The sequence below is a fragment of the Colletotrichum paranaense genome (assembly GCF_030867605.1).
Source record: "Colletotrichum paranaense strain IMI 384185 chromosome Unknown Scaffold_3.1, whole genome shotgun sequence".
Taxonomy (NCBI): domain Eukaryota; kingdom Fungi; phylum Ascomycota; class Sordariomycetes; order Glomerellales; family Glomerellaceae; genus Colletotrichum; species Colletotrichum paranaense.
In genome coordinates this window covers 2,415,347-2,443,329 of record NW_026848961.1, presented here as the reverse complement: position 1 = coordinate 2,443,329, position 27,983 = coordinate 2,415,347, and the positions used below count along the sequence as shown (strand labels likewise).

The 27,983-nt window shown below is 54.9% G+C and overlaps 11 protein-coding genes across 11 annotated transcripts; 4 read left to right on the top strand and 7 right to left on the bottom strand.

The window, feature by feature from the left end:
* Positions 1 to 1,630: 1,630 nt before the first annotated feature.
* Positions 1,631 to 1,903, bottom strand: CPAR01_04390 (uncharacterized protein; the record flags this gene model as incomplete). The annotated part of the gene is made up of 1 exon (XM_060488671.1): positions 1,631 to 1,903. One exon carries the CDS (start codon positions 1,901 to 1,903, stop codon positions 1,631 to 1,633), a length of 273 nt encoding a protein of 90 aa, XP_060352877.1.
* A 350-nt stretch (positions 1,904 to 2,253) lies between these two features.
* On the bottom strand, positions 2,254 to 3,330 carry CPAR01_04389 (RTA1 like protein; the record flags this gene model as incomplete). The annotated part of the gene is made up of 3 exons (XM_060488670.1): positions 2,254 to 2,549; positions 2,606 to 2,991; positions 3,074 to 3,330. The coding sequence occupies 3 exons, from the start codon at positions 3,328 to 3,330 to the stop codon at positions 2,254 to 2,256; spliced, it is 939 nt and encodes a 312-aa protein (XP_060352876.1).
* Positions 3,331 to 4,537: 1,207 nt separating this feature from the next.
* CPAR01_04388 (beta-ketoacyl synthase domain-containing protein) lies at positions 4,538 to 5,042 on the bottom strand (the record flags this gene model as incomplete). The annotated part of the gene is made up of 2 exons (XM_060488669.1): positions 4,538 to 4,816; positions 4,866 to 5,042. Coding segments are annotated over 2 exons (456 nt in total), but the record flags the coding sequence as incomplete, so codon positions are not given.
* Positions 5,043 to 5,436: 394 nt separating this feature from the next.
* CPAR01_04387 (fungal specific transcription factor domain-containing protein) lies at positions 5,437 to 7,298 on the bottom strand (the record flags this gene model as incomplete). The annotated part of the gene is made up of 3 exons (XM_060488668.1): positions 5,437 to 5,692; positions 5,773 to 6,602; positions 6,687 to 7,298. The coding sequence occupies 3 exons, from the start codon at positions 7,296 to 7,298 to the stop codon at positions 5,437 to 5,439; spliced, it is 1,698 nt and encodes a 565-aa protein (XP_060352874.1).
* Positions 7,299 to 8,202: 904 nt separating this feature from the next.
* Positions 8,203 to 10,254, top strand: CPAR01_04386 (NAF1 domain-containing protein; the record flags this gene model as incomplete). The annotated part of the gene is made up of 1 exon (XM_060488667.1): positions 8,203 to 10,254. One exon carries the CDS (start codon positions 8,203 to 8,205, stop codon positions 10,252 to 10,254), a length of 2,052 nt encoding a protein of 683 aa, XP_060352873.1.
* A 629-nt stretch (positions 10,255 to 10,883) lies between these two features.
* CPAR01_04385 (uncharacterized protein) lies at positions 10,884 to 11,156 on the bottom strand (the record flags this gene model as incomplete). The annotated part of the gene is made up of 1 exon (XM_060488666.1): positions 10,884 to 11,156. A coding segment is annotated over one exon (273 nt), but the record flags the coding sequence as incomplete, so codon positions are not given.
* Positions 11,157 to 15,014: 3,858 nt separating this feature from the next.
* Positions 15,015 to 17,167, top strand: CPAR01_04384 (variant SH3 domain-containing protein; the record flags this gene model as incomplete). The annotated part of the gene is made up of 2 exons (XM_060488665.1): positions 15,015 to 16,553; positions 16,604 to 17,167. The coding sequence occupies 2 exons, from the start codon at positions 15,015 to 15,017 to the stop codon at positions 17,165 to 17,167; spliced, it is 2,103 nt and encodes a 700-aa protein (XP_060352871.1).
* Positions 17,168 to 19,482: 2,315 nt separating this feature from the next.
* On the top strand, positions 19,483 to 19,813 carry CPAR01_04383 (uncharacterized protein; the record flags this gene model as incomplete). The annotated part of the gene is made up of 2 exons (XM_060488664.1): positions 19,483 to 19,660; positions 19,713 to 19,813. The coding sequence occupies 2 exons, from the start codon at positions 19,483 to 19,485 to the stop codon at positions 19,811 to 19,813; spliced, it is 279 nt and encodes a 92-aa protein (XP_060352870.1).
* Positions 19,814 to 21,044: 1,231 nt separating this feature from the next.
* Positions 21,045 to 21,709, bottom strand: CPAR01_04382 (uncharacterized protein; the record flags this gene model as incomplete). The annotated part of the gene is made up of 4 exons (XM_060488663.1): positions 21,045 to 21,135; positions 21,219 to 21,401; positions 21,485 to 21,504; positions 21,557 to 21,709. 4 exons carry the CDS (start codon positions 21,707 to 21,709, stop codon positions 21,045 to 21,047), a joined length of 447 nt encoding a protein of 148 aa, XP_060352869.1.
* Positions 21,710 to 22,049: 340 nt separating this feature from the next.
* On the top strand, positions 22,050 to 23,336 carry CPAR01_04381 (54S ribosomal protein L3; the record flags this gene model as incomplete). Its single annotated transcript, XM_060488662.1, has 1 exon — positions 22,050 to 23,336. One exon carries the CDS (start codon positions 22,050 to 22,052, stop codon positions 23,334 to 23,336), a length of 1,287 nt encoding a protein of 428 aa, XP_060352868.1.
* Positions 23,337 to 23,822: 486 nt separating this feature from the next.
* CPAR01_04380 (cytosolic phospholipase A2 zeta) lies at positions 23,823 to 26,335 on the bottom strand (the record flags this gene model as incomplete). The annotated part of the gene is made up of 2 exons (XM_060488661.1): positions 23,823 to 25,817; positions 25,868 to 26,335. The coding sequence occupies 2 exons, from the start codon at positions 26,333 to 26,335 to the stop codon at positions 23,823 to 23,825; spliced, it is 2,463 nt and encodes an 820-aa protein (XP_060352867.1).
* Positions 26,336 to 27,983: the final 1,648 nt, after the last annotated feature.

The window sequence follows — 27,983 nt, the reverse complement described above, 5'->3', positions numbered from 1 at the left end:
CCCGATGGAGAATCTCGACTTAGGTAGTCAATCTTTGGCAGCAGCCATTCCTCCCCCGTACTCCGAACGGGCGAGCTTACCGGAGAAGATCACTCTAATCAAGAACACGTTGATGTTGTAGAGGAGTATTCTCTACCATAGCCACGATTGGGTCTCATGGATTTCGGATTCGAGATGTCTCTAGCAGTTTCATTTCCTCTTGCGACGGTGCCAACCACTTTGATGATAGACATCCCTTGCTTACGCTCTGTGATTGGTGGCGAGCGACCACCACGCCCATATCACTAGTCTGAAAATCGTCGCTTACACCGAAAAATTCCCATAGACCGTGACAGCTAAGTCGTACGATCTCCAGAACTAAGACTACTTCCAGAATATCAAGCTGGTGAAGGTGTAGTCGAGACAAGCAGGCGAGGCCACACGTGGGGATATTCCCATTAGGGAGACTATCCCGCTTCGCGTTAGTGTTATACGAGCAAGACAGGGATCGAGGGGAGCTTGGCAACAAATCGAGTGGCTCCAAGACGATAGAGACCTAATGTAAGTCACATTTGGCTTCCATTTCTGTCTATACGAAAGCTCCGACAAAATTTTGCAAAACACCCGATGGACGATTTCGTACATTACCTCACATATTCGGTTTATAGACAAGGTAAATTCTTGCCATTAATTGTTCACTGAAATGCCATACCAGGTAGGTCACTGTCGAGACAGATGGAGCAGAAGAAGTCAAGGCTAATGGTGAACAGGGTGACGAGTGAATGAAGATCTCTCTCTCTCTCTCTCTTTGTGTGTGTGTCTCTGTCTCTGTCTCTGTTGGGACTCTGAATATCTCGGTCATTCGTCTTCAACCTTAGGTGTGATCAAGTGAGTGCAACAAACATTCGAACGGCTACCCTAAATATCAATAAGTACGCAAGCTGAAGTGACCCTTAATTCCGGCTCATAGCCTTATTGGCGCCTTGCATCAATGTCTCATCGAACGATACCAGAATGAGGCGCAACCAAGGCTCTCTCTCACGGAAGGATCGTGTTAGTCTAGCCACCGGTGCCAGCGCATGATCACTGGCTTCCGGGGGTAAGGGGTCATTCAGTCCTACCATCACCTCTGTGAGGCCTACTACTTTGACTCTTTTCCGGGTCTCATCAGCGGTGAGCTTTAAGCGGACACCACCCCCTCCTGCCTAGTTGTGTACAAGGACCAGACTGCCCGGCTTGTGCCCATTCTGCTCCTTCTATTGTTAATTGCTGCTGTTTTCGTTGGAGATACTCGGTAGGCCTTCTAGGCAAACAAAAACCAGAACGAGTTGGAGGCAAATCCTATCCAAGGTGGCCAAGCAGACCGGTGTCCATCGCAGCGAGCTGAACGACTCGACTAGGTTTGTGGACCTCGGAGTGGACTCCCCGATGGGCATTGCCATCAGCAATGTCCTTCATAGGTAACTGGCCATGTCCATCCAGGGCGCCCGTTCTTTCGGAACAATCCTACCGTCGCCCATGTGCGCAGAGCCCTGGCGGTGGTTGTTGCCGAGCCTGACGAAAGAGACATCTTTCTCTCGAACCTTTAGAGCAACGCATTCTGCTCTGCTCCAAGCGGCGACTACCTTTCCTTCTCGGAGACGGCGTCAACTCAACCTCGAAGACGTCTATGAAGAGAAAGAGCGGCGGCATAGTAGTAGTAGTAGTAGTAGTAGTAGTAGTAGTAGTAGTAGTAGTAGTAGTAGTAGTAGTAGTAGTAGTAGTAGTAGTAGTAGTAGTAGTAGTAGTAGTAGTAGTAGTAGTAGTAGTAGTAGTAGTGGCAGATGCTCGCGCTAGACAGACGAAGCCCATCAGCGCGTCCATACGATCCAAAAGTCCACCCCTCGACACGGTTGGCACGCAGACAGAGAGTGAGGGACAGCATATAGAGGCGATGAAGGTGAGTGTTTTTGTATTCATGTATTTTTTCTATTTCTTTCTTTCTTCATAGTATCTACCATTCTGCTGATTCCGGTTCGCGTCAGGTAGAAGCATAGTTTAAAGCAAACAGCAGATAGCGTGCAACAGACTCAAAAGCACAGCCACTGTCAAGTACCCAGGTAGCGTACGCCCACTACGCGATAGACCACAAAGATACCTCACTCCATCATATGGATACCAAATCCATTGTGGCAATGGCAGACGATTCCCCACTCCAGTCTTGATGTCACATGTGTTAAAGGGAGACCCTTTTCCCTCGCGGGCGTTGTCCACCCCACGAACCTGAATCTACTCCTATCCGCATTTTTGCGCAGTCTGCAAAGAAGTGCCAGACTCTCCCTCGGCCGCACGTCCTTGGCTATGCTGAGCGCCAAGCTGCTTGGTGAAGAAGCCGGTGGCGCGCCACTCGCCATCAAGAATGTAGCCTGGGTGGAAGACGGTCTGCAGCAGCACAGCCAGGCCGATCATGGCGCCCTCAAACACCATGAAGAGCGTCTCGGCGTTGTCACCAGCAGCGTTGAAGCCGTTGCGCAGCTCCTCGACGCGGAAAGCAGAGCGGGCAAGGATCAGTAGGGCGGCTGCAAAGGATCCTTGAAGAGTATCAGCAAGCGGGAACGAGCTAAGAATGAAGACACTTATAACTCACCCACGAGGAAGTAAGCAAATGCTCTATGCTGACGGACATGAGCATACCGCGTGGTCCATGTGCTCCGATTCCGTAGCACCCGGATTCCCATATCCAGCGAGAGCAAGACGAAAAGACCTAGACTGGCACACTGCAGTCCCAGACCGGCCCGCAGCAAGTCGAGCGCCCGGTCGAGGTCCTGGGGATTGAGTCCATCGGCCTGCGTCCATGCCGCACCGCCAGCCTGAAGAACAAGACAGATGATGTCAAGCGTGACGAAGATGATGGTGTAGGATCGATGAGGCATGAGTGACACGTGGGGGCCGTAAATGAGTACGATGCGTCCGAAGCAGAGGTAGATGGTGTAGCAGAGGAAGGCCGGGGCGATGGTAATGGTCACGATGTATCTGTGCAGAAACAATGAGGGAACCATTAGCTTTCCGTGTAGTCGGAAAAGGAGAGGGCGAGAAGGGGAGGCCATTCACTTACACGATGAATGTCTGGTTGTTGAACGGGTCATCGCGGAGCCTGATACGCTCGACATAGCCAACCACCTCGAGCGCCAGTCCGCACGCCTGGCCGAGTAGGTAGCTCCAGGTCTTATAACGGATCCCAAGGGCTATCTGTGCTATCAGGATGGTTCCGAACCAGGCCACCATGAAGGCGTTGCCGCCCAGGTTTGGCAGGAACCCAATCCTAGACAAGCTGACTGGGCAAGTGTCCAAGGTGCAGTCGCTGGTATCCATATCTAGTCTCTGTGTTTCTTGTGTTGTCAGGCCGGCTAGAAAGAGTGTTAAGAGAAAGGGGAGAGGAGATGGTAGAGGAAGAGGCCCTCCAGGTCTTTATGGATGAAGATGTGCACATAACATGCAGACAACTCGCTTGTAACAAAAGGAAATGATGCCCGCCCTTAAATGAGTGTTTGAGCAACCCCCTAGTGCTGAGGTCCTGATAAGTATCCATTTCTGCCTGTCCACAGCAGTAGACTAAAGACTGTGACCCTTCGCTTTTCGTCGTCCTTGAGAGACGATGGTTTTCAACTATTCATGTAGATGATTGAGCTAGCTAGCAACGGGCAAGGAAAACCAAGCTAGCACCAATGACTAAGCGGCAAATTTCCTCTTTCGGACGGTGCATAGCCCTGCAGGACATGACAAACCTGCATACGCAAGTATAACAGAGGGGAGAGGACGTCCCCGATGACTCTCATGACCCCGATGCTTATCAAGAAGTACGCGCGCACAGCAGGTTGTTCGTCACATACCTAAGCGGTCCGTTGAGTAGCAACCGGAAGTGACCCTCGCCCACGACCGGCCTCTGACCGGAAAGTTAGCTGGATTGAGTACCGCCTCATATCCTGGTCTGGGGAGACAAAGATGACGCTGCTGTGTCCTTCAGCCCCAGCACCACTAGCGTGCGACTGGTTGGATGCCGTCGTTATCGTTGACTGACAGCTGAATTACAAGTTGTTGATGGAATCGGACACATAGGCAGTCCGGTAAGCATGATGCATGCGGCAGGTCGTGGCTGTATAAGCTACGTTGGCCAGCGAGGTCTGCGGGTGAGCTCGAAGATGCTCGGCAACCCTGCCGTTTAATGACGAAGGACTTGAGGATTTGTGCCGAGACTGCTGCGATGTGATATTTGCAGCTGCGACCCCTGTGTTCGTATTGCTGCTGCTGCTGCTGCAAGTTGCTGCCTGCCTCCAGCAACAAGCTCAAGTTGCCGCCCTTGAGCACTCCCTTGTCAGCTGAGGAGTTTGAATGAAACAGGGAAGAGTACTTACCGCAATATCAGAGTTATTGATCATTATCTTGCGTCCATCATCGACTCTGGCTGCGCGGAAGACATCGCTCTTTTCTGCCACGTAGATACCGAAGTGGTGGATAGGGGCCAGCCTGAAGGAGCACAATCTGGCCGGGGATTAGGCGGTGTTTGAGTATCATAGTGAACTTAATTAGGGATACCATGGTCGCGGCCATCCCCTCCGTGGCCGATGTTGGCCTTGACAACGCCCACGTACAATGGGTAGCCAGCAGCAATGCTGAACACACCGGCCGTGTCGCCAGCTTGACTGGCAGTGCGGCTCAATATCGATGTAGCTAAGCTAGGCGGCTTCAATGCCAGTCTGAGCCAGCAGGTCGCGGTACAGGTCCTGCCGCATGGCGGTGCTGGGGTGCGCGATGGAGATGGCGCCGGCCGAGCAGCTGCAGACCGCACCCCTGACGACAGCTAGCACGGCATCTCAGTCGGTGATGGCATCGGTTAGGGACTTCGGGACCACAATGCCTAGACCCTCGCCACGCCAATAGCCGTAAGCAGCGTCCTGAAAGGTGCCGCAGGGTCCCGAGGGCGACGGGGAGGATTCTCCAGCTCGGGCCCGCGTAGATGGCCGGGTTAGAGGGCCGAACAGACCAGCAGCACCGCCGACGGGCTGGAGGCGCAGGCCGAGTCGATGCTATACGAGAGCGTGCCCCAGCCAAAGTGGCGGTCAAACCGCCCCGGGATAACGGTGTGATGCGGTGCCGGCATAAAGTAGTAGACGTCGACGGCCTCGTTGATGTCAGTATCGCGGTAGTCGTCGGCCGCCTGGCCAAAAGTGGAGTGTATCCACTCGGCCGGTCCGGCTGCCTGCCGTGCCCCGGGGTGGTACCCGACATTGGCGGTGGGGCCATAGGAGGTGTTGTGGATAACTTGCACTTCGTTTCTCTAAGTTATTGTTCACTTTCTACTACTTAATGTCATTCATTTTTAGGATCCAGCCTAGCCAGTGCCAGTTGTTGACCTATACAAATACGGATCATTCCCACCTCTTCAGGATGTAAAGCGTTGTCGACAAACACACATGTGTTCTACCGAAGGTACTTGACGTGTGCGGCCATAGTAATCGCACACTTGGACAATCGGATCACCTCAGCCACAAAATCATCAACGGTGTTCAAGTCAAGCACATAGGGTGGGATCGAGCTTCTAGCACGGTCCACGTTCACCAAGTTCGGGATGGACTCGAGGAGTCTGAGGTCGTCTGCCGACTGGTCGTCCAGTGGATTCCGCAACAGGTTGAAAAATAGAGTGACTACAGCAGATACGGGGTAGAGGAGTAGTACCCTGTCGAAAAACACCCGTTCCTCAGTAGCTGGCCATCAGATTGAAGGAGCAGAGAGCAAAGTAGAAAAGGGGTTGCTCACCAAAAGGCAGCTCCCATCAGGGAAGGAGCAGTATCGCGAAAGTACGTTAGACAAGACCGGCTGGCCTCGATAGACAAGGTCTGACTCTGACTGGACCCCAACGGCAAGGTCGCCGCCGTTGATACGGTTGCTTCGCTTCCCTCGGTGAGCCACGGGCTCGCGGCTCGGTGCAGAGCGGTCACAAGGTGCTGGTACTCAAAGTGCAGCACCATAACATGCATCCTCTGGCTGGCGTCTAAAGTAGGGTCAAGCCACCAGGCGCTGTTGTTGTTGCCGCCGTAGTTCCGGCCGAGCAGCATGGGCCGGAACCGGGCCGGGATGGAGAGGCGCCACCGCTCTAGCTCACTGTCCAATTCGCGCACTTCGCGCAGCAGCCCAGCGTTGGGTGTTGGGCGGTGATGCTGCTGGTTGGACGGATACTGCTGTAGGCGAATCGAGTATAGCAGCCTGCAGACCTTGGACTTGATGATGCTCAGCCGTAAATCGCCCGGCAGGTAGCAGAGGGCGCCGCTACTGCTACTGCTACTAATGGTGGTGTCATTGTGGTCAACGTATAGCTCGTCTACATAGCCCGGAGGTAGCGTCAGGTCGCAGTGCTCGTCGTCGATGCAGGGAGGCTGGCTGGTCCGAAGTGCCACGATCTTGTCAAAGGTGTACCAGCAGAGCCAGAACAGCTTACGCGCGTGGCTTCTTGTCCGGCTTTGCTGCTCGGGCACATCGCTCCCTGCGCTGGGCTGCCTGTGTGCTCCCAACGCGAACAACAGGCGACAGGTTAGAGCTAGGGCCATTGAGGCCATTTGGATCTTGCCGCAGAAGAGGTGATACATGCACTAGTTCACGTTAGAAGCCGAAATGTACATTGGTAAGCACAGCACAGCTTAGCCTCTCCTCCCCCTTATGGAACTGCAACTCACCTGCATAAGGCAAGTTTGGAGTCCCGTAATGTCCTGGCTCGCTTGGGCTAGGGGCATCAGGCGCTGGGCCTGCCAGACGCATGCCTCGCTGTCAATGATGACGGCCATGTTGCGCGGGCTCCATTGTGTATGAGTAATGATGGCAAGAAAGGAGAAGACACAGGCCTGGGCTGCTGGGTTAGCTGCGTGGTGCGGATCGTAAGCTTGACTGATGGTTTCCTGAAACAAGACACCGTCGACGATGGGGAACACGAGTCGGAAGGGAGTCGCCCGGAACATTTGCAGATAGTCTTCGACGACACGTCGGGCCGGCAGTTTGATCTGATTGCAATCAGCCGGGTAGTCGCCTCCGGCACAGGAGGATGATGATAATAACGGCGACGTTGAATCGAGCCCCGACAGGTTGGAGAACACGTGAGCCTGTCCCGTACACCGGCGGATCCAGTTCTGGTGGTCGACAGAGAAGAAAGGTGCACCGCTGGGCGAGACAATCTCGTCTAGATAGTATCGGGCAAATCTTAATCCACATGCTGGTGGCACGGAGGAGGACGACGAGCCCTCAAGACTGGTGATCGAGATAGTGACAGTAGGTGAGGCTACGAGTGATTTCATGTGGGTGTCGGTATGTAATGAAGGCACATTGTTGCTGCTGGTTCTGCTGGCGCTTGGTGAGATCAAGGATAAGCTGCTTATTGTCGTTTCTGTCGTGCGACTATTAAGAAGACGAGTCAACAGCCCTTGGTCGCCATTCATTGAACGCGAGACTCTCCGGCTTCGTGGGCAAGGGCGAGCATCTTACAATGGGCGCAATGGCAACTCACAGTGTGGTGGGGGCTGCACGTCTTCTCTGGTGCATAACGCGGTTGAAGGTGCACTGTAGCTGGTGATGGCTGCACCAGTCGCACCGGGGCACAGCCGCATCGCAGTGAATCTGCAGTTGAGACAATTACGGTCAGTAAAGCAAGCAAGAATCACAAGCCACTGTTGCACATGCCTTCCTCTGATGGCACTCATCGCAGGCTCGCTTTTTAACCGTGAAGAAGCTGGCCATGGTTGCGTGGTCGATTTGGGCGGCCAAGTGGCAGATTCTGTGTTGGCGGACGATGGCTTTATGGCAGGTATGAAGAAGATGCACTCGTGCCAGGAACGAGGGAATTAGTACGACCCAACATATGTTACAGAGTAAGGTACGTATTGGTGAGCGTGTAAGTAGAAGGTGACCGGTAGGCTCGGTGAAGGTGGGGCAGATAAAATGTCACCAAAGGTCTGGAAGGACCTGCGGCAACTCACCGAACAAGACCCAGTTTAATTTTTTATCGCAAAGCAGAGACCCCACTAAAATTTTCTTATCGGGTCCTCCCCAACTCTCCATTTCTCTTGCGCCCGAGTCTGCTCCAAACAAGACTTTGTGGGTTTTCATTACACTCGTCTTTTGGGAACTTTTTCGCACTGCTCGACTGGACTTCAATTGACGACATACTAGCGAGAAAAGCCGGTCGCAAATACAGATTCCACCATGTCAGGCTTTCAGATTCCCGGACTGGGGTTCGCGAAACCAAACGAGACCCTGCCGCCGGTGCCCGCCGACGTTCTCGCTGCCGCCGCGAGCTTCGAGGGCGTAGATCCCGAGATTATCGCCGCCGCCAACGGCACCTCGGAGCAGATCCAGAACCAGAATGAGGACGTCAATATGGGAGAGAGCACGACCGAGTCGCAGCCCGCCCCTGCGCCTGCGCAAACAGCAGAGCCCGTCGCCGCCGCACCCGTAACCGCCGCACCACAGGAGGCTACCGACCCCGATGCCATGAACGTCGACGATGCCGCCGAGCCCCCTTCCCTGACAGACGCCCTCGAGGCCATGATCAGTGGTCTCGATCATACTCCTCCAGCCCAGCCAGTCGAAGTTTCCCAAGAGGCGTCTGCAGCAGCTCAAGAAGCGCCTGCGCCTACGTCTGCGTCCACACCTGCGACCGCACCTGCACCCGCAGCATCAGAGATGATTGACGCCCCTCAAATGCTCGAAAGACCCCAAATGATGGATGCCCCGACCTCCTCCACCGCCGACCAAGACCAACAAGACCCTGCCGCCGAAGGCGAAGGCGACCACCCCGAGTGGGAAGCCGACTCCTCGCCCTACGAGTCCTCCTCTGACTCCTCCAGCGACTCCTCCTCGGACTCAGACGACGATTCGGACGCAGGCGGCTACCAGCTCCTCGGCGTAGAAGAGACGGCGCGCATGCTCATGGAAATGGAAGGCGGCTCAGACGACGAAGGCGGAGGCGACGGCAAGAACGGCGGCGGCGCGGGGGCCGGCGCCTCGGGACACCTGCGCACCAAGAACGAGGTCGCCGACGTCGCGGTCCCCGCCAAGCCCGACGTGACCCTCACCGCGGATGACAAGATTGAGGAGCTCGGGCTCGTGGAGCAGATTGTCGAGAACATCATGGTGGTGAGGGCTTTCACGCCGGGCGAGTACCAGGTCCTCGACACGGGGTCGGTGCTCTGCACCGAGGACCGGAAAGTGTTTGGCGTGGTGTGGGAGACGATCGGCAAGGTGCTGCAGCCGCTGTATACCGTCATGCTCTCCACGGCCGAGGAGATTGCCGAGGCCGGGCTGGCTGTCGGCGTGAAGGTGTACTACCCGCCCGCGCACGCCAAATTCGTGTTCACGCAGCCGTTGAAGAATTTGAAGGGATCAGACGCGAGTAACATCCATGACGAAGAGATTGCCGAGGACGAGATGGAGTTCTCGGATGACGAGAAGGAGGCGGAGCATAAGAGGCAGATCAAGCAGAAGAAGAAGGAGGCGAGGTTCGGCAAGGACGGTGGCGAACGTGGTGGACCTAGCGAGAAGAGGAGCAGGAATCATCGTGAGCCGCATCCGCTGCGGAACGAGGTCAGCGCCGCGGCTGCCGGTCCTTCTACCGATGGCGGACTCAACTACGACGACGAGGACGATGGCCCGTACAAGCCCCTCGCGCGACCGCCTGGGTTCGGCCAGGCCCCGCCTGCGCAGCAGAGTTCCACTACGGAGCCTGAACCGGGTCGTTTCGGCGGGCGCAGAGGTGGACGTGGCGACTCTAGGGGACGCGGCGATAGGGGCAGGGGAGGAGGTCGTGGTCGTGGACGCGGCGGGTACGGAAACCGCGGGGATCACAGGGAGGGATACTCGGCGCCTCAGAGACATCACTCGGGCGGCGGCGGTGACCAGCAACATCAACATCAACAGCAGCACCAGCAGCGGCAGCAGGGTGCGCCCGCGCCGACGGCGCCGACGTTCAACTTCCCGTTCCCCGGGATGCCCGTGCCGCAGCCGGGTCAGCAGGGTTTCCCTGCCGTACCACCGCCGCCGCCGGGTTGGCCGACGCAAGGTGGTCAGCCTGGGCAGGGCGCGCAGCAGGGTGCTTATATCAACCCGGCCTTCTTTGCCGCGTTGCTTGGACAGATGCAGCAACAGCAGCAGCAGCAAGGCCAGCCGCAACAACAAGGAGGACAATATCAAGGCCAGCAGCCCCCTCAGCCTCCTCAGCCGCCGCACCAATGGGGTGCTCAACCGCCTCCGCAGTAGACTAACTTTCATCAAAGTTGAAGATGAGATGTGGCCGTATTGCTGGCGGTGGACAGGTGAAGGTGCGAAGCTCGACGCGCTTAGTTGAGCTCGGCATAAGTACCATATGAGGTGGGAGGCAGCGTGGGGGTGGGATTGGAACCTCTATGATTCTGCACTTAGAAGGGTGATGCCAAGGGAGACCTATGCCAGCTACCAGCGTAGACGAAGTCTTGAAGCAAGGGACGTGCAAAGGCTTCGATCGGATGGCTTGCTCTAGCTGTCACGTTTGGCACACTGTACCGGGAGGCTACCAGCCAAGGTAAGGCCCAACCGCAACCTACAAGAGCGAAGCCAGAAAGGAGAGCGACCAGTGATGGCTATTTGTATCGCATTGTAATGATTAGAACTGCGGGAACTTGCGACGCGACTATACGCGAAGAGGAGGTACGGATAGATAAAAGTGAAAAAATAGGTTTTTATTTCGACATTAGACTGTGTGTGTTGCGCTCTGACTGACGGAAGAGGCTGTCTCCGAAGCGTCCGCCTGAAAATTCCGAAATGAACGGGTGGCATCTATTTTGTTCTAGGCTTGGTCGCTATGATGATCAAATGCAGCAATTCAGCCATTGATGAATGGCCTTCGAATGTCAACGATGCCCGACGCTACACTGATCTGTTGTAGGGGACGTAGACAATCGAGATGAGACAGGTTTGTCGCGGAGCTGCATAAGGCTGGTGTACGGATCGCCGCCGCGGTCATGTCTCCGTCTGTCTTCTCCCGCGTCCAAATAGCCGGATGCGCAGCAGGAGATCTCCCTCAGATCAAGACAAGGAAGACGGCAGGTGTGGCTAGGATCAATTGAAACATTCCATAACCTACTTCTCGGGCTATCCGGCTGATTGCGGGAGCATGCCACACAAAGGTAGTAAAATGACGCTGTGCCGATCTACGACGTCGAAGCCAGGTTTTCTCGTTGTGTCTGCATAATACGTTGTCTGAAGTGCTGGCTCTGCTCTTTGTGTAAGGCATGGACGGTTTGATGTGCTGCAGCCTGCATAGCGAGTCAATGTCATGGATGCAACGCTCCTTATACCCGGGAATGAGGATTGCGCGGTTTCCTGCCCCCAACTTCGTTCTGACGGAGACGACTCCATTCGCAATGTTGATGTTGTCGGCGTGTTGGATGCCTGCGAACGCCTACACGCTGCGGTAATTGACCCCAGTACTCCGTACAGTCACATCCGGGTCTTTTCGTTAGATTGCCCGCTGATTAGCCATCATGTTTCCGCGTGTTCTCGCATGGATGTCATGGATGTCGATGAATAAGGCTGGTGGGCGGAGGTCATCTCCAGTGTGGAGAGACTGGCCACAATGCGAGAAAAAATGCCAGCATCTGCCAGGTAGCCAGGTACCGAAAGGCGCTTGGCAGTGGCATGCTGTGGAGGCGGGCAGATCATGGGGGAGGGAACCAAAAGTTGAGACTTGACAGTAATGGCGAGTGCTCACTGCGCGACGGGTACGAAATAGGCGAACCAAACCTAATGGCACGAGCGGACGAACCGGCTTGTTTCAAAAGGTCTCTCCAATCTCGGTGTCACGGGTGTGTTGATCGAAGCCTCGAGGGCCCAAGTAAGAGCGGTCTTGTGGCTTTAGGCTTTTTGGTGGCTTGACGGCGCCGTTCGATGCATGTCTTAAAATTAGCCTCTAGGTTAGGATTTGTTGTGTATTGTCTTTGCTTGTTTCCCTGAGACCACGCAGGAGATCTTGTTTGAATTTTCTTCCGGCGCACTGCGGGAAGTCTAAACGCAACCGAAAAAGCAACGAGATCGAACGGTGTGCAATTCTCGGTTCTTGGAGTCTCGACCGCTTGTTGGACTCAAACACACCGACTTCTGTCTGGCAGGCAGGACAACTGAAAGGCCCTCGTGGTAACGTGGCCTGACAAGTCTCGTATTCGAGGCAGATGGGCGGATGCTGAGCACTGACTGCTTTCTGTAGCTTAAGAAGATCAAGAAAGGGTAGTTGGGTGACAGAGAAAGCTGAAAGGCCCTTGCGACTCGCGAGGGAGAAGCACAGAGCATGTCGTGTCATTCTTTCAAAGACAAGATTGCTTCTTTAGGGGTCTTTAAGAGAGGCAGTGGTTTGGTGATAATTACGGTAATGGCCGTGGCATTCTACTGTAAGTGTAAGCAGGTCAGCGGTGCCTATATCAACCCTTGCGAGGTTCCGGGCCGAATGGTGAGATGAGGATGGGCAGGCCAGCTTTGCCATGACACACGCCAGACTCTAGCCAGTCTTTTCGTTTGTGAGGCACCGAGGCTATCTGCGGTATCTGCTGTTTTCGAGCTTTAGAAGAATGCTATTTCGGTGCATTCTTGCTAAATCCCCTTGTGGCAATAAGCTGCCTTTGTGTGTGGCTCGCATGAACATGGCATTCTTGCCGTGCTTCTCGAAGGCAACGGGATAGGATGCTGTTTGGGCGGGAAAGAAAAGGGACCAGGCTGTATGGGAACAACGTCGGGCGACGAAACGCAGGAGACGGCGCGTATCACAGCAATAGTAGTGGTGTGTATGTGTGCCAGTCTGGTGTTTGTGTGATTGGTACTCCGTACTCCGTATGGATTGAATGTGTTGGTCCCCTGTTGGCGATGACGATGGGGATGTTGGAGTTTGGGGGCTGCTTGTGATGGCTCACTGGTGGTTGAAGCTCGGGCCGGACAAACGCCTTCTTTTCCCGTCCCACCTGGCAGGGTTTGATTGGACGAACGGCTCAGGAACCCCGAGCAAACAATTTCGTTTATTCTGTGGGTGTGTGGTGGATACGAGTGGATACAGGTGCAAGAGAGCCAATCAGGCGGAGTCGGTACCTGACAGGCACGGCAGGATGGGCGTTGGGAGGCCCCTGCCTTAGCGCGGCCCGTGCATGTGCGCTGATGAAGATGGGCGCCGGTGTGGATGGGCAAGCCGCAAAATGCGACCGAGGGATTGAGGTCGGTACCTACGTCGGAAACCGATGGGATGGGATGGGTGCGGGATTTGTTGCCTTCCATTGACTGTGTTCGTATCAAGATTGAAGGGGGAGTCGCTGATATATGGCAGTCAATTACCACCCTGTGGTCGAGAGTGAATGACAGTGGGTGATGCCTGGCACGTCTACTACGTACCTACGTAGGACAGGAAGACAGATGTGTAACTATTCAAAAGTGTTTGTTTCCTCCCTGATTGTGTGCACCTCTGCTGAAGTTCATCCCAAGCGCAGGGAGAGGCCAGAGACAGGGCGGATGGTGAAACGCTGACTCGGTGGTGTGGGCGTGGATCAGATGCATTGTCGAATGACCGTTGGAGCCGCGGTTGCATTCTTTGTGCGCGTTTATCCCAATCCGTCCAACTTCCATTTGTCCAAAATGTGATCCGAGCCATCACCCACCGTTACCCAAGAGACATCAGCCAACTACAGCACTTTACATAGTACGCAGGAGAAGTTAGGTACCCTTACGAAGTATGTACATAGACCGCAGGCTGTGATATCCCCGGACGGCACTAACGCGGCAAAGACTGCAAGCCCTGACTTTGACCGTATAGCACGGCCGCCTTGTCCACGCGCCATTCCCTTTTCATCTTGATATCTCACGGTCCTCGTGCAGTCGCTCCCCCATCAGTTCCTGCCTGCTGTCTTGGTACCTGTACCCGTCCGTACCCGTGTTCGTTCATACTTTTACTACGTACAGCAAGTGATCCTGAAAGCCAAGATGGAGGGTGAGAGTGAGAGCGAAAGTGAGAGCAAAAAGACTGAGGGTACCTGTCGCGGCAGGGATCTGCTTCCCATCCATACCCCAGTCGTCCGACCCTTGTCATCCGTCCAACGTTGCTTGGGGCCTCTTTCCCAACTTCCCATTCGCCCAGGATCCTGAACTGGCAGTCTGCGAAGTGCGTGCAACCTCAATGTCCCCGGTTCTCTTCTTCTCACTGTCCCTTCCCACTTTTGTGTGTGCCCTCTTCTTCCCATCCTATCCCATCCCATCCCCCCCCTTCCGTCCGAACTGCATCTCACTCGCTGAGCCTGACTGCTTCCTGCCGTCGCTGCACTCTCTCACCTTCAGAGACAGACAGAGAGACTTCATCGTCGTCCGCTCTTTCGCAGCTTCCCAAGAGTCACGGTGTGCAGATTCATCCGTTCTTTCTTCCCACACAAACAAAACATCATCGACGTCCCCCCAGTCGTCTTCATGACAATTTACTAAGACGGTTTGTGACTGTCCAATGACTGTGAGCTGGTAGTGAGATCTCGCAAAAAACAACGACCTCACCTCACCCACCTTCTCACTTTACTCTCCTTCCACCGGGCCTAGAGCCACTTCACATTCGTTCAATTGCACGCATACGTACGCGCAACAACACTCGACTTTCAACCCACAACACCAAGACAGCCAGTCTTTCTCTCAATTCAATAGTCCTCGACCACCGCGACTCCCTGGTCGAACTTGGACCTATTCGCTACTTGCTGGTTCATTCTTTCGACGATCGCCTCACGAACATCACAACCTTTTCCCTTCTGGAGCCGGATCCCTTGAGCATTCCCATCACCAGCCTCTCCCGTGCACGCCAGATATCCTCCCTCCATTTTCCAGATACCCCGCCTCGACCCACGAAACTCACGATACGAATCATTCATTACGCGCCTCACACGCCTCATCTTATCTTCAACCATCCCGACGACTTCTGGCTGGACTAGTCGGATTTGACTCATTTCCATTAACCCACGCCCGTAACTGCCGCAATGCCTCACCATCACCACCTCCACGCCCGTAGGCATATCGCGCCTCGCAACCCCGATTTCTGGAGCAATGTTGGCGACAAATTCAAGGATCTGAATCCCTTTGCCTCCAATGACGAGGCCACGACAAGCAATGGAGGTAATCTCAAAATCAGACAGGACGACGATGATGATGATGTCACGACCACACGGCGCGCTAATACGAAGAAAGGCCGCTCGACCGTTATCAAGACCATCTACCAGACCGTCACTGGTGATGATGCCGTCGCCGCCCCCACGAGCACCACCTCAACCAAGCTGATTGTCGCTCAATCACCCCTCCCAACGAGGTCGAAATCTACCACAGTTGACTCCACCGAAACCACCATTGCCAGGGCCGGCGCCCCCATCGTTAAGACTGCCGACAGCTCATCCACCACCATCGATGCTGCGTCTACCTCGTCGCTGCCCACCGTCATCGAGGATCCCTTGACCGAGAGCATCCAGACCACGCTCGCTATTGCCACAGACGCGCCCACGTTCGCAAAGACCACCAAGACTGCCGCCACTGCAGACAATGCTAGCATCATCTCCAGCGCTTCCCCTAGCGCAACGTCAACCACGGACAAGTCGACCAGCAACGAGACCAGCGGAGCCGCGAAGGCTGGCATTGCTATTGGTGTTTTGGCCGGTGTTCTCGTCGTGTTTTTGCTCGTCTTCTTCCTCTTCAACCGTCGCAAGAAGCAGATGGAGCAGCAGCGTCTGGCCGACGAGGATGAGAAGACGCATGGATTTGGAGCCGCCGCCGCTGCCGCTGGTAGCCAGAACCCCCGCGCTCCTCGTATCAGCCTGCGCCCCGTTACCCAGTTCTTGCCCAACTTGAACCTCGACAAGCGCGCCAGCAGAGGACCTGCCGGAGGACCTGCCGTCAACATGAACGCCAACCTGGCACCCGCTGCCGCTGCTTTGGGTCTTCGCAACCCTGGCCAAGGCGCCTGGGACAGACCCGCAACGAACCAGAGCTCGAACCCCGCGAACCCCTTTGGTGCTCAAGCCGAGAGAATCAACGGTCCCATCGCCGAGGAGTCCGTCAGCTCCACAAGCCTCAACGAGAAGCCTCTTCCCAACGTCGGCGAGCCTGCTCCGGGCACTGCCGTGAGTGATATCCCCGCCAACGCCGCCCCCAACGGTGCGTCTGTTGCTGCAGGTGCTGCAGGTGCTGCGGCAGTTGGTGCTGGAGCTGTCGCCGCTGGGGGTTTGGCTCGCAAGGCGTCGACCCGCAAGGACGGTCCCAAGGCACTGGACCTGACTCTGCCCGCGCCTCCTGCACCCTTGTCTACCATCCCTGCTTCTCCCTCTGGAACCACGTTCAGCGCCGACTCTGCCGGCCCTGGTCACCAATCTAACGGATCCACTGGCTCTGCTGCCATTGCTGCCGCTGGAGGTCCCGCCAACACCACTGTTCACCGTGTGCAGCTTGACTTCAAGCCCACTCTTGAGGATGAGATGGAGCTGAGAGCTGGCCAGCTTGTGCGCCTCCTCCATGAGTACGATGATGGCTGGGTAAGTTTTAATGTCCATAATGATGAGTTTGTAAGCTGACTTTGCCCTAGGCGCTCTGCATTCGCTTGGATAGATCCCAGCAGGGTGTTGTACCGCGCACCTGCCTCTCCACTCGCCCGGTTAAGCCTAGACCTCCTCAAGCCCAGGGACCTAATCAAGGACCTCCTCGTGGTCCTCACATGGGCCCTGGTGCTCCCCGCGGTCCCGGTCCGAACTTCTCTCCTGGCCAGCGCCCCATGAACCCTCAGGGCGGTCCGCCGTACCCCCGCCCCGAGTCGCCCGCAGTTCGTCCCATGAACGGTGGTGGCCGACCTCAGTCCCCCGCCGGCAATGGACCTATGGGCCCCGGAGGCCGACCTCAATCCCCCGGTCCTCGCTACCAGGGTCCTCCGGGACAGCGACCGCAAAGCCCCAACGGAATGGGAGGTCGCAAGCCAAGCCCCCCGGGACCTACCAGAATTCCTCAGCCCAGCCGAATGAACCCTAATGGTCCCCCCAACGGTCCCATGAACGGCCCCATGAATGGACCGATGAACGGACCCCCAGTCCAGGGCCGCCCAGGCCCACCGATGGGACCTGTCGGTCGCAAGCCCGTCCCCGGACAGGCTGTGTAAATGACAACCAAAGCAGCGTTCATATACACTGACTCCCTGCGTATATAACGTCTTTTGGCACAAAGACTGGGGATTCATCTTCGTTTGGCGATAGACTAGGGTCTACTATGCATTCTGGACAGCACGGGCACGGCGTTTCTGCGAACTACTACAAAAAGAACTTGGGGGAGATTTCCTCTTCTACTGGACTCTGACGATGAATCCGATCAAGGGGCGAAACGAACCCCGACGACGCGTTTATACCTTTCAAGTCACTCATTCATGACACCCGCTTTTGATACACCCTTTTTGCAGCCTGGTTTCAGTCGTGGCTTGCAATCTTCTTTTCTTTTCACGCTTCTTCACACTCGCCTGAACACCCACTGTTTCGCGATTTCGATTCACCTACCTTGGCCCCATCTTGTGCCACGCGACTGCAGCGGCGGCCATGGAAGATGGGGGCAGGGATACGCCTAGTGCTTAATGTATATTGCTCACTCTTGTTGTTTGTCGTTTCTTTGACACATCTCGTTTCTTCTTGCAGCTCTGGTGGCTGTGTTTGGTCGTTTAGCAAATATGCCGAGCGACCTATTTTGGCAGGATGAGACGCGAGTGCTGATTTCGTTGGTTCTTTTGGAGATGCCTTGAAGTGGCATGATTGGGAACAACATGGTGGATGGAGAGATGGAGATTTCGCAGTGATTGAGACAGATCGAGAGAGAATCTAGGTCCTCCTGAAAGGGATGGGACGCTAGAGCTGCTTCTTTGTGTCGAGCAAACTAGGTAGACAATAAGATGCCCATACCTGAAAACTATGTTCCTCATTGTATTGAACTCATGTTTCTGAAATTGATGAGCCTGCTAATTCCTTAAAATCTGGCTTCCCTATGGTATCCGAGCTCTGAAGTACCTCATGGAGAGGCGTTACTAACAGCATCATAGAAGGATGGGATTACATCCAGTCATGTTGCTCTGTATCGAGCGCCCATCCAAGAGTCGTCCCACGAATCCAGGGTCGATGTGCCAGTCGCAATCTATCAGGTTTCAATGATACTCTGATCTACACGGCTTTCTGCAGGCCGATGCCGGAGGAGTCGTCTTGCTACTTAGACAGAAGTTGGCACTAGGGGAGATAAAACCAAGTGGTGTTTTTGTAGATGTTCAATCACGAATACCGAACGAAGAGGTGAAAGCAGCAGCTATGGTATGTGGCCAGATAAAAATGCGTAAAGCTACTCGCTCGCCATATTACCGTGTCTTTTTTTTTTTTTTTTTTTTTTTTTTTTTTTTTGCTTTATCGACAACCGTGGGAAGGAAACAGATGGGTGAAGGATGATAAGCAGTTCACGACCTTTCGTCATGGGGATTGTAGATTGAGAGCTAACTACAAGTTGTTCATGTGTAAGCTAGGTAGAGATTCATCTGTGTAGGTAACCTTGGGAAGCGCAACGTACATCGATTACATAGCGATACGCTCTGGGGATCCCTCAAAGGTATGGCGAGAGATGTTGCCATTCTTCGCAATGATGTTGTCATACTTGCCGCGGCAGACCAGTAGCCTTTGATTTGCGCGGGCGGTCCTCGTAGCCACGGGGCCTAAAGTCGTGCAACAGGCTGTTGTAGATGGCCAAGTTGCTGCAGCGAGCCTGAATACTTGCTCATAAAACCTGCCAAACCAATAGAGCGAAATGGACTGGGTCAATCGGTTACATTTTGATGCTCTTTTACTTGGAAATAGTATGGAGCGTATCAGTAACGCCGTTACGAGGGCTGTAGATTCACGACAGCGTAGGTTCACGGCAACGTAGGTTCACGGCAACGTACATCTTGATAGAGCGGGGTTCACCCGCCTCGTTTCAAATATGTCGCCGGTGCTGTGGATGTTGCAATGCAGACGCCGCTAAAGACCGTCCTATCCGAACAATAATTCAAGAGTCTCGACACCGACTTATTATCTATAGATGTACCAGAGTAGCACCAGCGGGAACCCAGCCGCGGCTCTTTGGTTGTAAACAAACGGAGACCACTCATGTCTTGTTGACTTCCGTGGATCGTCGACACAGCAGGTCGTACGTGGAGGGGGTTGAATGCTTCCGTCCGAGGATGTTACCATCTCATTGTCTGGAGAGATCTTTTCTGAGCGGGGAAAATTAGGACGATTTGCAAGGTGGGAGAAAGATACACAATAAATGAGAAAATATAAAAGGGTTGAACCTCCTGGGTGTTTGACCTCGACGGATTATCTCAGATCATCATCCAGCAGCAAATCTCATCAAGATATCCCTTCCATTAGCCTCACCCGGCATTGAACTCTTTTTCAAACAACCCAAAACAACATGAAGTTTTCAGTCTTGATTCTCCCCGTCCTGGCATCAGGCATCACCGCTCTCTACGTGCCCGACAAGCTGGTGCAAGCGTTCCTCAAAGACTCGTCAGAGGGCAACTGCTGCAACGAGACGCCCTGCTTCATCGGGTGCCCAGTGGAGGGAGTATTCCGCGTAAGTTGCCTTTTTTGTTTCTTGTTCTTACGATTCCATCTCCACGCACTTCGTGTACTCTGGCTTAGCTGGAGTTGAGAAAGTCCAATCTACTGACATATTCATCCGACGCATCAGCTTTGCTGCTGAACAACGAAAACCCGCAGGCCAAAATCAATGGGAGCTCTAAGGGGCCCAGGAGTGGTCGTTGTATGGAGTTCTTCTGTGGAAGTTTAAGCTCGGCCGACCAAACGCACTGGGGTGAAGGGGGAAAGAGTCAGGAGGACCGATGCCTTTCTTTATGTTGCTGCTTCTTGGAGGAGGGGCAGAGCTGTTCCTGAGACCGCTGATCTCCCCTGAATGATTAAATGATGAATGAGACGATCCTTTGACATGGCTTTACTCCGCGTCTTTCTGTGATGTTCTGGAGTTATCCTGCTCCCGCGCTTGCATATGCCCGAATGACCCATGCAAGGGATTGCAAGATGAATAACCACCTCAACATAGTATAGGAGCGGCCCATCGTTCGTTTTTCGGATCGAGCCCTCAGTACTGCGTTATGCATGTCCAGAATCTCCTTTTCGAACAAGTGGCTGTCATCTTTCAACGCCAGTATGTCCGATAAGGCTGGTATTCAGCATTGGTCCTCGGTGGCCTATGATTGTTTCGGTAGATATACCATGGCATCCGACGAATGTTACGATGTTCTTCCTCTAACTTCCTGTCTGTTTTCTGGACAAGACATACTTGATCTAGGGGCAATCCGGGGTGGGCTCTCCCGACACAGAGATCATCAGCATCGTTGGGAGCATTGGTAAAAGCGACTTTGATGAAGTGTGTGAAATACAGACGCTAATACAAGTGCTTTCATAGTCTCGGATACGCTTGCCTCGTGGTCTAGAGTGGTCCTCCTCGGGCTGATACCCAGGGATGGTCGTGATCTAGAGTTGAGACCCACTCTTGAATTACCTTTACGACCATCGTGATTGGCCGAAGGCTCAGTTATGCTGTCACTGCTCACGGCTCGGCGCTTTGAGGCATGCTCGGGTTTCTATATGAGTATCTCATAGTTGATGACCGGGAATGTCGAGGTGAGCATAGGCGATTCCGCATTCTCGAAATCTGCTTTTCAACTATTCAATGGAGGGATCCGTCGTTCTCCTGCTGGGCGAAACCAATGGCTCTGGTCAAGGCCGCAGGCTCATAGAAATTGAGCTTGTTGTATCCCAAGAATTCGGACGCCGCCGTATCAATCGGTCTTTCAATAATTTACTGGAAAACATAATCCATGTATCACTGAGGGCGGAGCAAAATATCGCAGGGTCATCCAATGTTCGCAACTGCCGCTACCGCGCGGCGCTCAATTCCTGGGGTACCGTATTTACATTGTACAAAAGTTTTCCGACCGTCCGAGTCGTTGTTTATGAGTTCTGAATCGCCTCCGCCTGCGTCGTATCCTTAGCCTTCCTCGCGGCCTGTTCTCTGTCGTACTCGATCAATTGCTTCGACCAGCTGTGTTTTGTAGTGTCAGTCCGATACTCTCTCTCTTCTTCTTGCGTAATGACCTCGAATCGCAGAGGGAGATGGAAACGTACTATCTGCTGGGGAAGAACCGGCCCTCCTGAGGCATCACGTAGCGCACCTCCTTCTCGGCGCTGATCTTCCAGATAACGGCAACGACACCGGCCATGACGGCACCGATGACGGCGGTGTTACGCTTCCAGTTCGCGGGCTGAGCGTACCAACCACCGGCCGGCGACCAGACGTGCTTGGGGTAGCTATCGTGGGTATTAGAGGAGCTGCTTTCAAAGGTTCGGGGTGGTTCGCATTCGATGGGGATATGCGCTGGTTCAGAACTTACGGAACCTTAGGACCGCCTCCCTGTTCCTGAGTTAGCAATTGGCCATGAAATACAGGTTGATAATTGACGTACCATTTTGACTGTATTTTCAATATGAGGGGTTGGATAGTGTGGTGATGGCAATCGCTTTCCCGCCTCGACTCGATATTGGAGCTTTTGCCCTTGGACGTCGCGAATAGTGAAGTGCTGCCATCCATTCCTCCCGAAAAGTGGGACCAGAGCCATCCCGGAGCTGCGGAGGAGCGGATATTCCGCGCCTGCTTCTACTGACTTTCTCGCATGGCTCGTGCACGGCACCCCCTAGCATGCTGGAGCTCACACGACTTCCAATCGGTCGGCTCCAGAAACTTTTTCGTGACGGGAGACCGGCGCTGTTCGAGAGAATTCGGGACGTGGAACATTTTTCCCTTGCCCCCTTTGCGATTCAACCCCCAGCGAATACCGCATCCACCCAATTGCTCTCGACCGCATTGTACAACACCTTTTCTTTCGTTGCCTTTTTCTATTCGTTACGTTGTTACTGGGCTTTCGAACAGCTCAGCAACAACCCAAACTCGACCACCGAATGGCGTCCCAGATGAAGAGGTTAAGGATATCAAGATGCACCGGGCAACTGCTCAACGCCCAGGCCAGGACACACGCCTCGCCGTGTCTGACGCCCATCCCCTTTAGAACACAGCTTCACAACAGCAACCCGGCGCGGACACTATCGACCTCCTCCCCGTCCTTGGCAGCAGTAGCAGAAGAAGCATCATCCGACGCCTCAGCCAACAACATCACCACCACCGCCCAACCCGTCAAGTCGAAGTCGAGAAACCTCCCGTCACCCGCCCCCGAAAAGGCCCTCCAGTCGGCCAAGCTCGCCGCCCTCCACGCCCGCCTCTCCCTCCCCGAGAAGCTGCCCCTCCAGTCCCTCGCGCGCACCCTCGTCGACCCCTCCGCCGACTCAAACCCCAACTTCAACAATGCCAACCTCGCTGTCGTCGGCGGCTCCCTCATCAGCTACCACGTCTCCGAGTGGCTCATCACCCACTACCCGCGCCTCCCCATGGCCATCCTCTACGAAGCCATGCGCGCCTACGGCGGCCCCGACTCGCTCTACCGCGTAGCCAGCCAGTGGGGTGTCGAGAGCGCCGCCGCCCCCGGAGGCGAAGTCGACCCGGGCCTGCTGCAGTTCTCCCAGGACCCCGCGGCCCACGGCGTCGTTCACGGCCGCTGGGGCTACGTCCGCAAGGAGCACCTCGAGCTCGACAAGTTCAAGTGGCGCCGCTCCGTCTCGTCCCGGGTCATCCTCGACGACGAGTTCGGCGACGTCCTGCACAAGCCCAGACGGAACCCGCTCGAGCCCAACCCCGACCCCAATGATCCCACACTCCTGAAGGAGCAGCGCGAGAAGCTCCGCAACGACGCCTACGCCGCTCACGTCCGCGCCGTCACGGGCGCCGTGTACGCCCACGCCGGCCGCGACGCCGTGCGCGCCTTCATCGACGCCCACATCCTCAGCCGCCGCGTCGAGCTCGAGAAGCTCTTCAGCTTCAGGCTGCCCACGCGCGAGCTGGCGATGCTCTGCGCCCGCGAAGGGTTCGAGGCCCCCGTCGCGCGACTCGAGAGCGAGACGGGTCGTCTGAGCAGGACGCCCGTCTACGTCGTCGGCATCTACAGCGGGCGCGACAAGCTCGGCGAGGGCACGGGCGCCAGCTTGGATTTCGCGCGTCTGCAGGCGTCGATGAATGTTCTCAAGGCGTGGTACCTTTACAGCCCCGGCGCCAAGGTGCGGGTGCCGAGTGATATGCTAGTCGAGGGCGCGAAGCCGTGGCAGCCTGCGCACATTGACATGGGAGAGATCATCTAAAGAAGATATGTTGGGGACAAAATGGGGAAGAAGCAAAAAGAAGAAAAACGAAAAGCAAAATGCATCGACTGTAATTCATCCATCGGAGAGGGAGAGAAGAGAAGGGCGGCAAGAGAGGAGAAGTGACGGAGAACGTTGTCAAAGGGTCGGGAAACAGGTGATCCCGAACTTTATCAAGATGCCTTTTTGTTGGGCAGTGTACATTTTGAAGCAAGGACATGTATAAGGTCAAGCATGTCTCTGTAAGATGAATAGATTTGTAAAAACAATGACACACTCCTCGAAACGGGGCCATTTACTGAACTTCACCGTCTCTTCATCAACCCCTATTTGACACTTTCAATCGGTTGCAAAACACTTCAAAGTAACAAACACACTTTTCATTACAATGGATCTAATTCCAATGATTAACCTACGCCATCCTTCAATCAGGAGTCCTCCACCTTCTCGGGTATCTTCATTCCAGCAACTCTATAATCCGCCTATTCAACTAAACTGGTCGCCCTCGCCCAGCTTGTGCGCCATTCCTCGCCTCACCAAGCTCCGGTACCGATCCTTCTTGATCCCCGCCTCCCTCTCCAGTCTAAGCTTCTTCTTGCGCTCGTAGACGGCCCTTACCGTCCCGCGAATCTGCTCCCGTCCCTCGGCGTAATTAGCCCTCGCCAACGCAGCCACCTTTTCAATCTGATCAGGGGTGTAGACAAAGTTCCACGTGCTCAGATAATCCGTCGTGCCGGGGTTGATGCCGGGCGCCTTGGGGTTGGCGAGGTACGGCAGGTAGATGATGGCGATGCCCGCGTCGGGCTCCATGAGCTGCCACGAGTTGGAATCGGTAATCGCCTTGGACGGCGGCGGCGTCTCAGACGACGACCGCTCCTGCGTTGTTCCGACCCAGACGGTGCAGTACCCCAGCTCGCCCGACTCCTCGTCGCCGGGCGTGAACTTGGCCGCCTGCCCGCTCTTCGTGTCCTCGTCCGGCTTGCGGTGGCCCTCTTTGTCCTGGTGCTCGCACTGGTGCGCCTTGGCCTCGCGGAGCTTCTGGTTCGCCTCGTGCGCGGACGCGGCCTGGGCTTCCGAGAGCTCATCGCGAACCTCTTTCGGGGACTCGCTTGCCTTGGGCCAACCAACGCCGACGGGCCAGCCTTTGATGCCGCGCTGGCGGGCGTAGCCGTCGGCGACGGCGAGCCAGTTGTCCGTCTTGATGTCTGCGGACGCGTCAAAGGCGACGACGACATCGACGTCGCGGCCGGGGCGGAGGAGCGGGTAGATGGGGAGGTTGTTGGACATGCCGGCGTCCATGAGCTGGATGTATTCGGTGTTGTAGGTGCTTTTCGGGGCTGTCTTGGGCAGCTTGTCTTCCATACCGTAGGCAAAGTTTGCGACGGTGCCGGGATCGATTGGATGGACCTTGCTGAGGTCCTCGTTGTAGCCCGAGATCATGCCGTCCAGGGCGCCGAACCCAGCGAGGCTCTGCACGAGGGGTTTGATCTCATTGTAATAGTGGCTCAGGGTCGCGCAGAAAGCGCTCCCAAAGACGCCGAGTAGGAATGGCATGCGGGTCTCTGGGAGATGGAAGCCTTCCTCGGGAGGCACGTCGACGCCGTTCTTGAAGCGTCGGCCCATGGCCCAAGTCGGGATGCCGGCGGAGAACTCCTCACAAAAGAACTCGTATGGCGTGATTTCGAACCACTGGAACCAGGCTTCCTTCTTGGCGACTTCTTTCGCCGCGTCCGAGGTGGACGGCACTGTCCCGCTTCCGTCAATGTCGACATCGGGGATCTCGTGTCGGACGGCCGTGTAAATGGGTAGCGGATTCTGGCCATATTTGATGTACTCTCGTTGGTTGGACAGCTTGAAATCCCGATCGCTCACTTCCAGCTCGCCTTTGGGAACCAAGAATCTCGTCGCCAACAGAAGGCCGTAGACGTCAACCAGCCCAAAGTCCGCGCGCGGGTCACCCTTGAGCTTCTCGACAAGACCACTAAGGAGATACTTGCTCGTCGGTGCTGAAAGAAGAGTCTGGAATGCCACGGGTGGATAGGCGATGTGGATGCCAGCGCGGGCCTTGAGGTGCTGCAGAACCTTGGGAAGACTGCCCTCTGAGATGGAAGAGTGGTAGAGGGCCTGTAGCCAACATGAACCGCTTACACCAGAAGTGTACGTGACACAGTCGAACAGCCCATCTTCATCTGCGGCGAGCATGGAACCGGTGCCGGCAACAAGGGCCCTCAGACCACCTCCGGAGCCGCACATGGCAATGGTAGGGACATCGTCCGGATGAACATTCCTCTCGTCGATGTCGAGGTACTTGGCTAACGCCATGGTAGTGACTCGCTTCCGCCTTGCCAGGAACTCTTTTTCCTCATCACATAGATCATTGGAGACCCTGACCTTGGCGGAATATTGCACTTCGGGGTTAATAAAGGGGTCATGGGCTTCTCGCCAAATCTCATCTGCCAGAGATCCAGGTGCCATGGATAGCTAATGGTGTTAGTCGATAGTAATTGTTCAATATATTCAGCAAAACCCACCTCTCTCTGGAGCTTCCGGATGTATCCGGGGACCAACCTGGACCATTCCGGTAGGATGAACCCAACAATCTTGTCTGCAGTCCATTCGACGTCGGCAGAGTCGGACAAGGTCTGAAACTTGAGGGCAAAGTTGTACCACGCCGCCTGATCAGACTTTGTGCTTGCCGCATTGCTGCGGACTCCCTTCCTCCTCTCATTCTCAGCCAGGGATAACCGCTCAAACTCATCAGACGGGTAGAGCGCCCAAACCACCAGGCCGACGGCAAAGATGGCGACCGGGATCGACGTCTTCTTGGGCGGGACCTTCTCCCTCGCCGTAAAGAAGCCGTGCCGCGACTGGCGGGACAGCGTAGGCCTCCTGTGAACAAGGAGGCCGTGAGTTCTAATGCGGCCGACAGTCACGCTGTGATGAAAGGATCTCGCAGCCCGGCGCATGGCGTCGCGGGAATACGGCGCGAATAATCTCATCTTGGCGATATTGAGAGGCTGAAGTCGTGGGACATGACTAGCTGGATGAGCCAGAAATGAACGGTGGTGTTGGTTATTCTAACGTTGATCAGTTGTGAATTGGGTGTGGTGTCGTGGCGTAGAGTGGGATGGTGGTATTTGTGGTGATTGCTATCGTCCTAGCTTGCTCAGGAATCTCGACGGTTTTACGGTTCCGGCAAATTCGTGGTCTTCATTTTCGATCCAACAACTAAACTGTCCGGTGCTACGGATGAGAAGGAGAAGGGAAAAACTAGAGACCAAGGTGGCTGCGGCTACTCCGGGGAATGAGCACCGAAGCTGAATTAAGCGCAAAGCGCGAGGCAATGACAGCGAGCTTAGCTCAACAACTTTCTCTTTCGCTCTTTCCCGACCCTGGTCTGCTCCTGACATCATTGAGGCATGATTGGGATTGGTGGATCGAAAGCAAGGAACTGCAAGGGGGGGGGCGAAGGGGCCTCCATCTGTCAAGTTAGATAGGTACCTCATTTTTGAGTCGTTTTACAGTCTAGCAATGAAGTACTGAATTATGCCCCCAAATCTCCACCGTCCGTTGAGAAAGCTCCGGGCGGGTTCATTCGCCAATTGAACTGTTGGACCCAGCAGCCGCTCTGGCCACTATGTGGCGCCAGGTTTTCCCTTGGCCCACCCGGCCTCTGCCGCTTCCCATGTGACGATGACATGTCTGTAGTGTCACGGCTTATTGTTTGGGTGAGTCTAGAACCTCGGAGCCTGTTCAGACGACTCCATCACACTGCTGATGATCGGTTGGAGGGGGCAATGGAGAATATTCTAGCAGTTCGGGATAATTTCTTACTAACCGGCTCAAGAATGATGCCATTGCTCGTCTGAGAGTCTGCTTTTCTTAGAGATTGAAGTCTGAACTGGGTTGTTGTCGTCGGCCACAAGTTTGAGAGAATCTCACAACTCTACTGAAGGAGTTCATCCAAGCCATATGCTAAGGTGAATCTTGCCCATCGAAAGACGCCAAACCTTACTCTTAAGTCCGGACATCGTGGTCCAAGAGCTGGCTCCAAGATCGACCCATGGTGGTTTACAATCTTGTGACATGGCTTCGACTCTGCAAATGAATGGGCCAACGTCCGAAAAAATGAAGCCTGTGCCGTCCCTAACCAGCACCACGAATTGCCATCGGGAATGGGACCAATACTGCCATGTATGTTGCTTCGAGAACATGATCAATCGACCATTCCCACCGCGCATGCAACTGCTACAAACATGGAGACTGACTGATAGGAATCTACGTAATCCCAAGCCGTGTCTGCGCCGCAAGACTCAACAGTAAGAACCGCACGGAGATACAGGCTCTTTTCAAACCGATCGGTTGTTTTGATAAATCCTGGGTAGACCACCCTTTGCTGATAGATCGCAATCCATCTGTCGCGGCACCCATGAGCCACTACCGACTCTTTGCGGCAGCATCTCATCTTCATGATGACCTGGATCACTATGGTCAAGGGACTCGCTCAACTTCTGCACCTCGCCTTGCCTTTGCTCTAGGCATTAGATCTATATACGAACCCGGGATTTATGCAAGTCAATGACCGTCGTATGTATTTATGAACGCAACTTGAATAGCTCAGTCTACCATGCACACTATGAGGCTGGA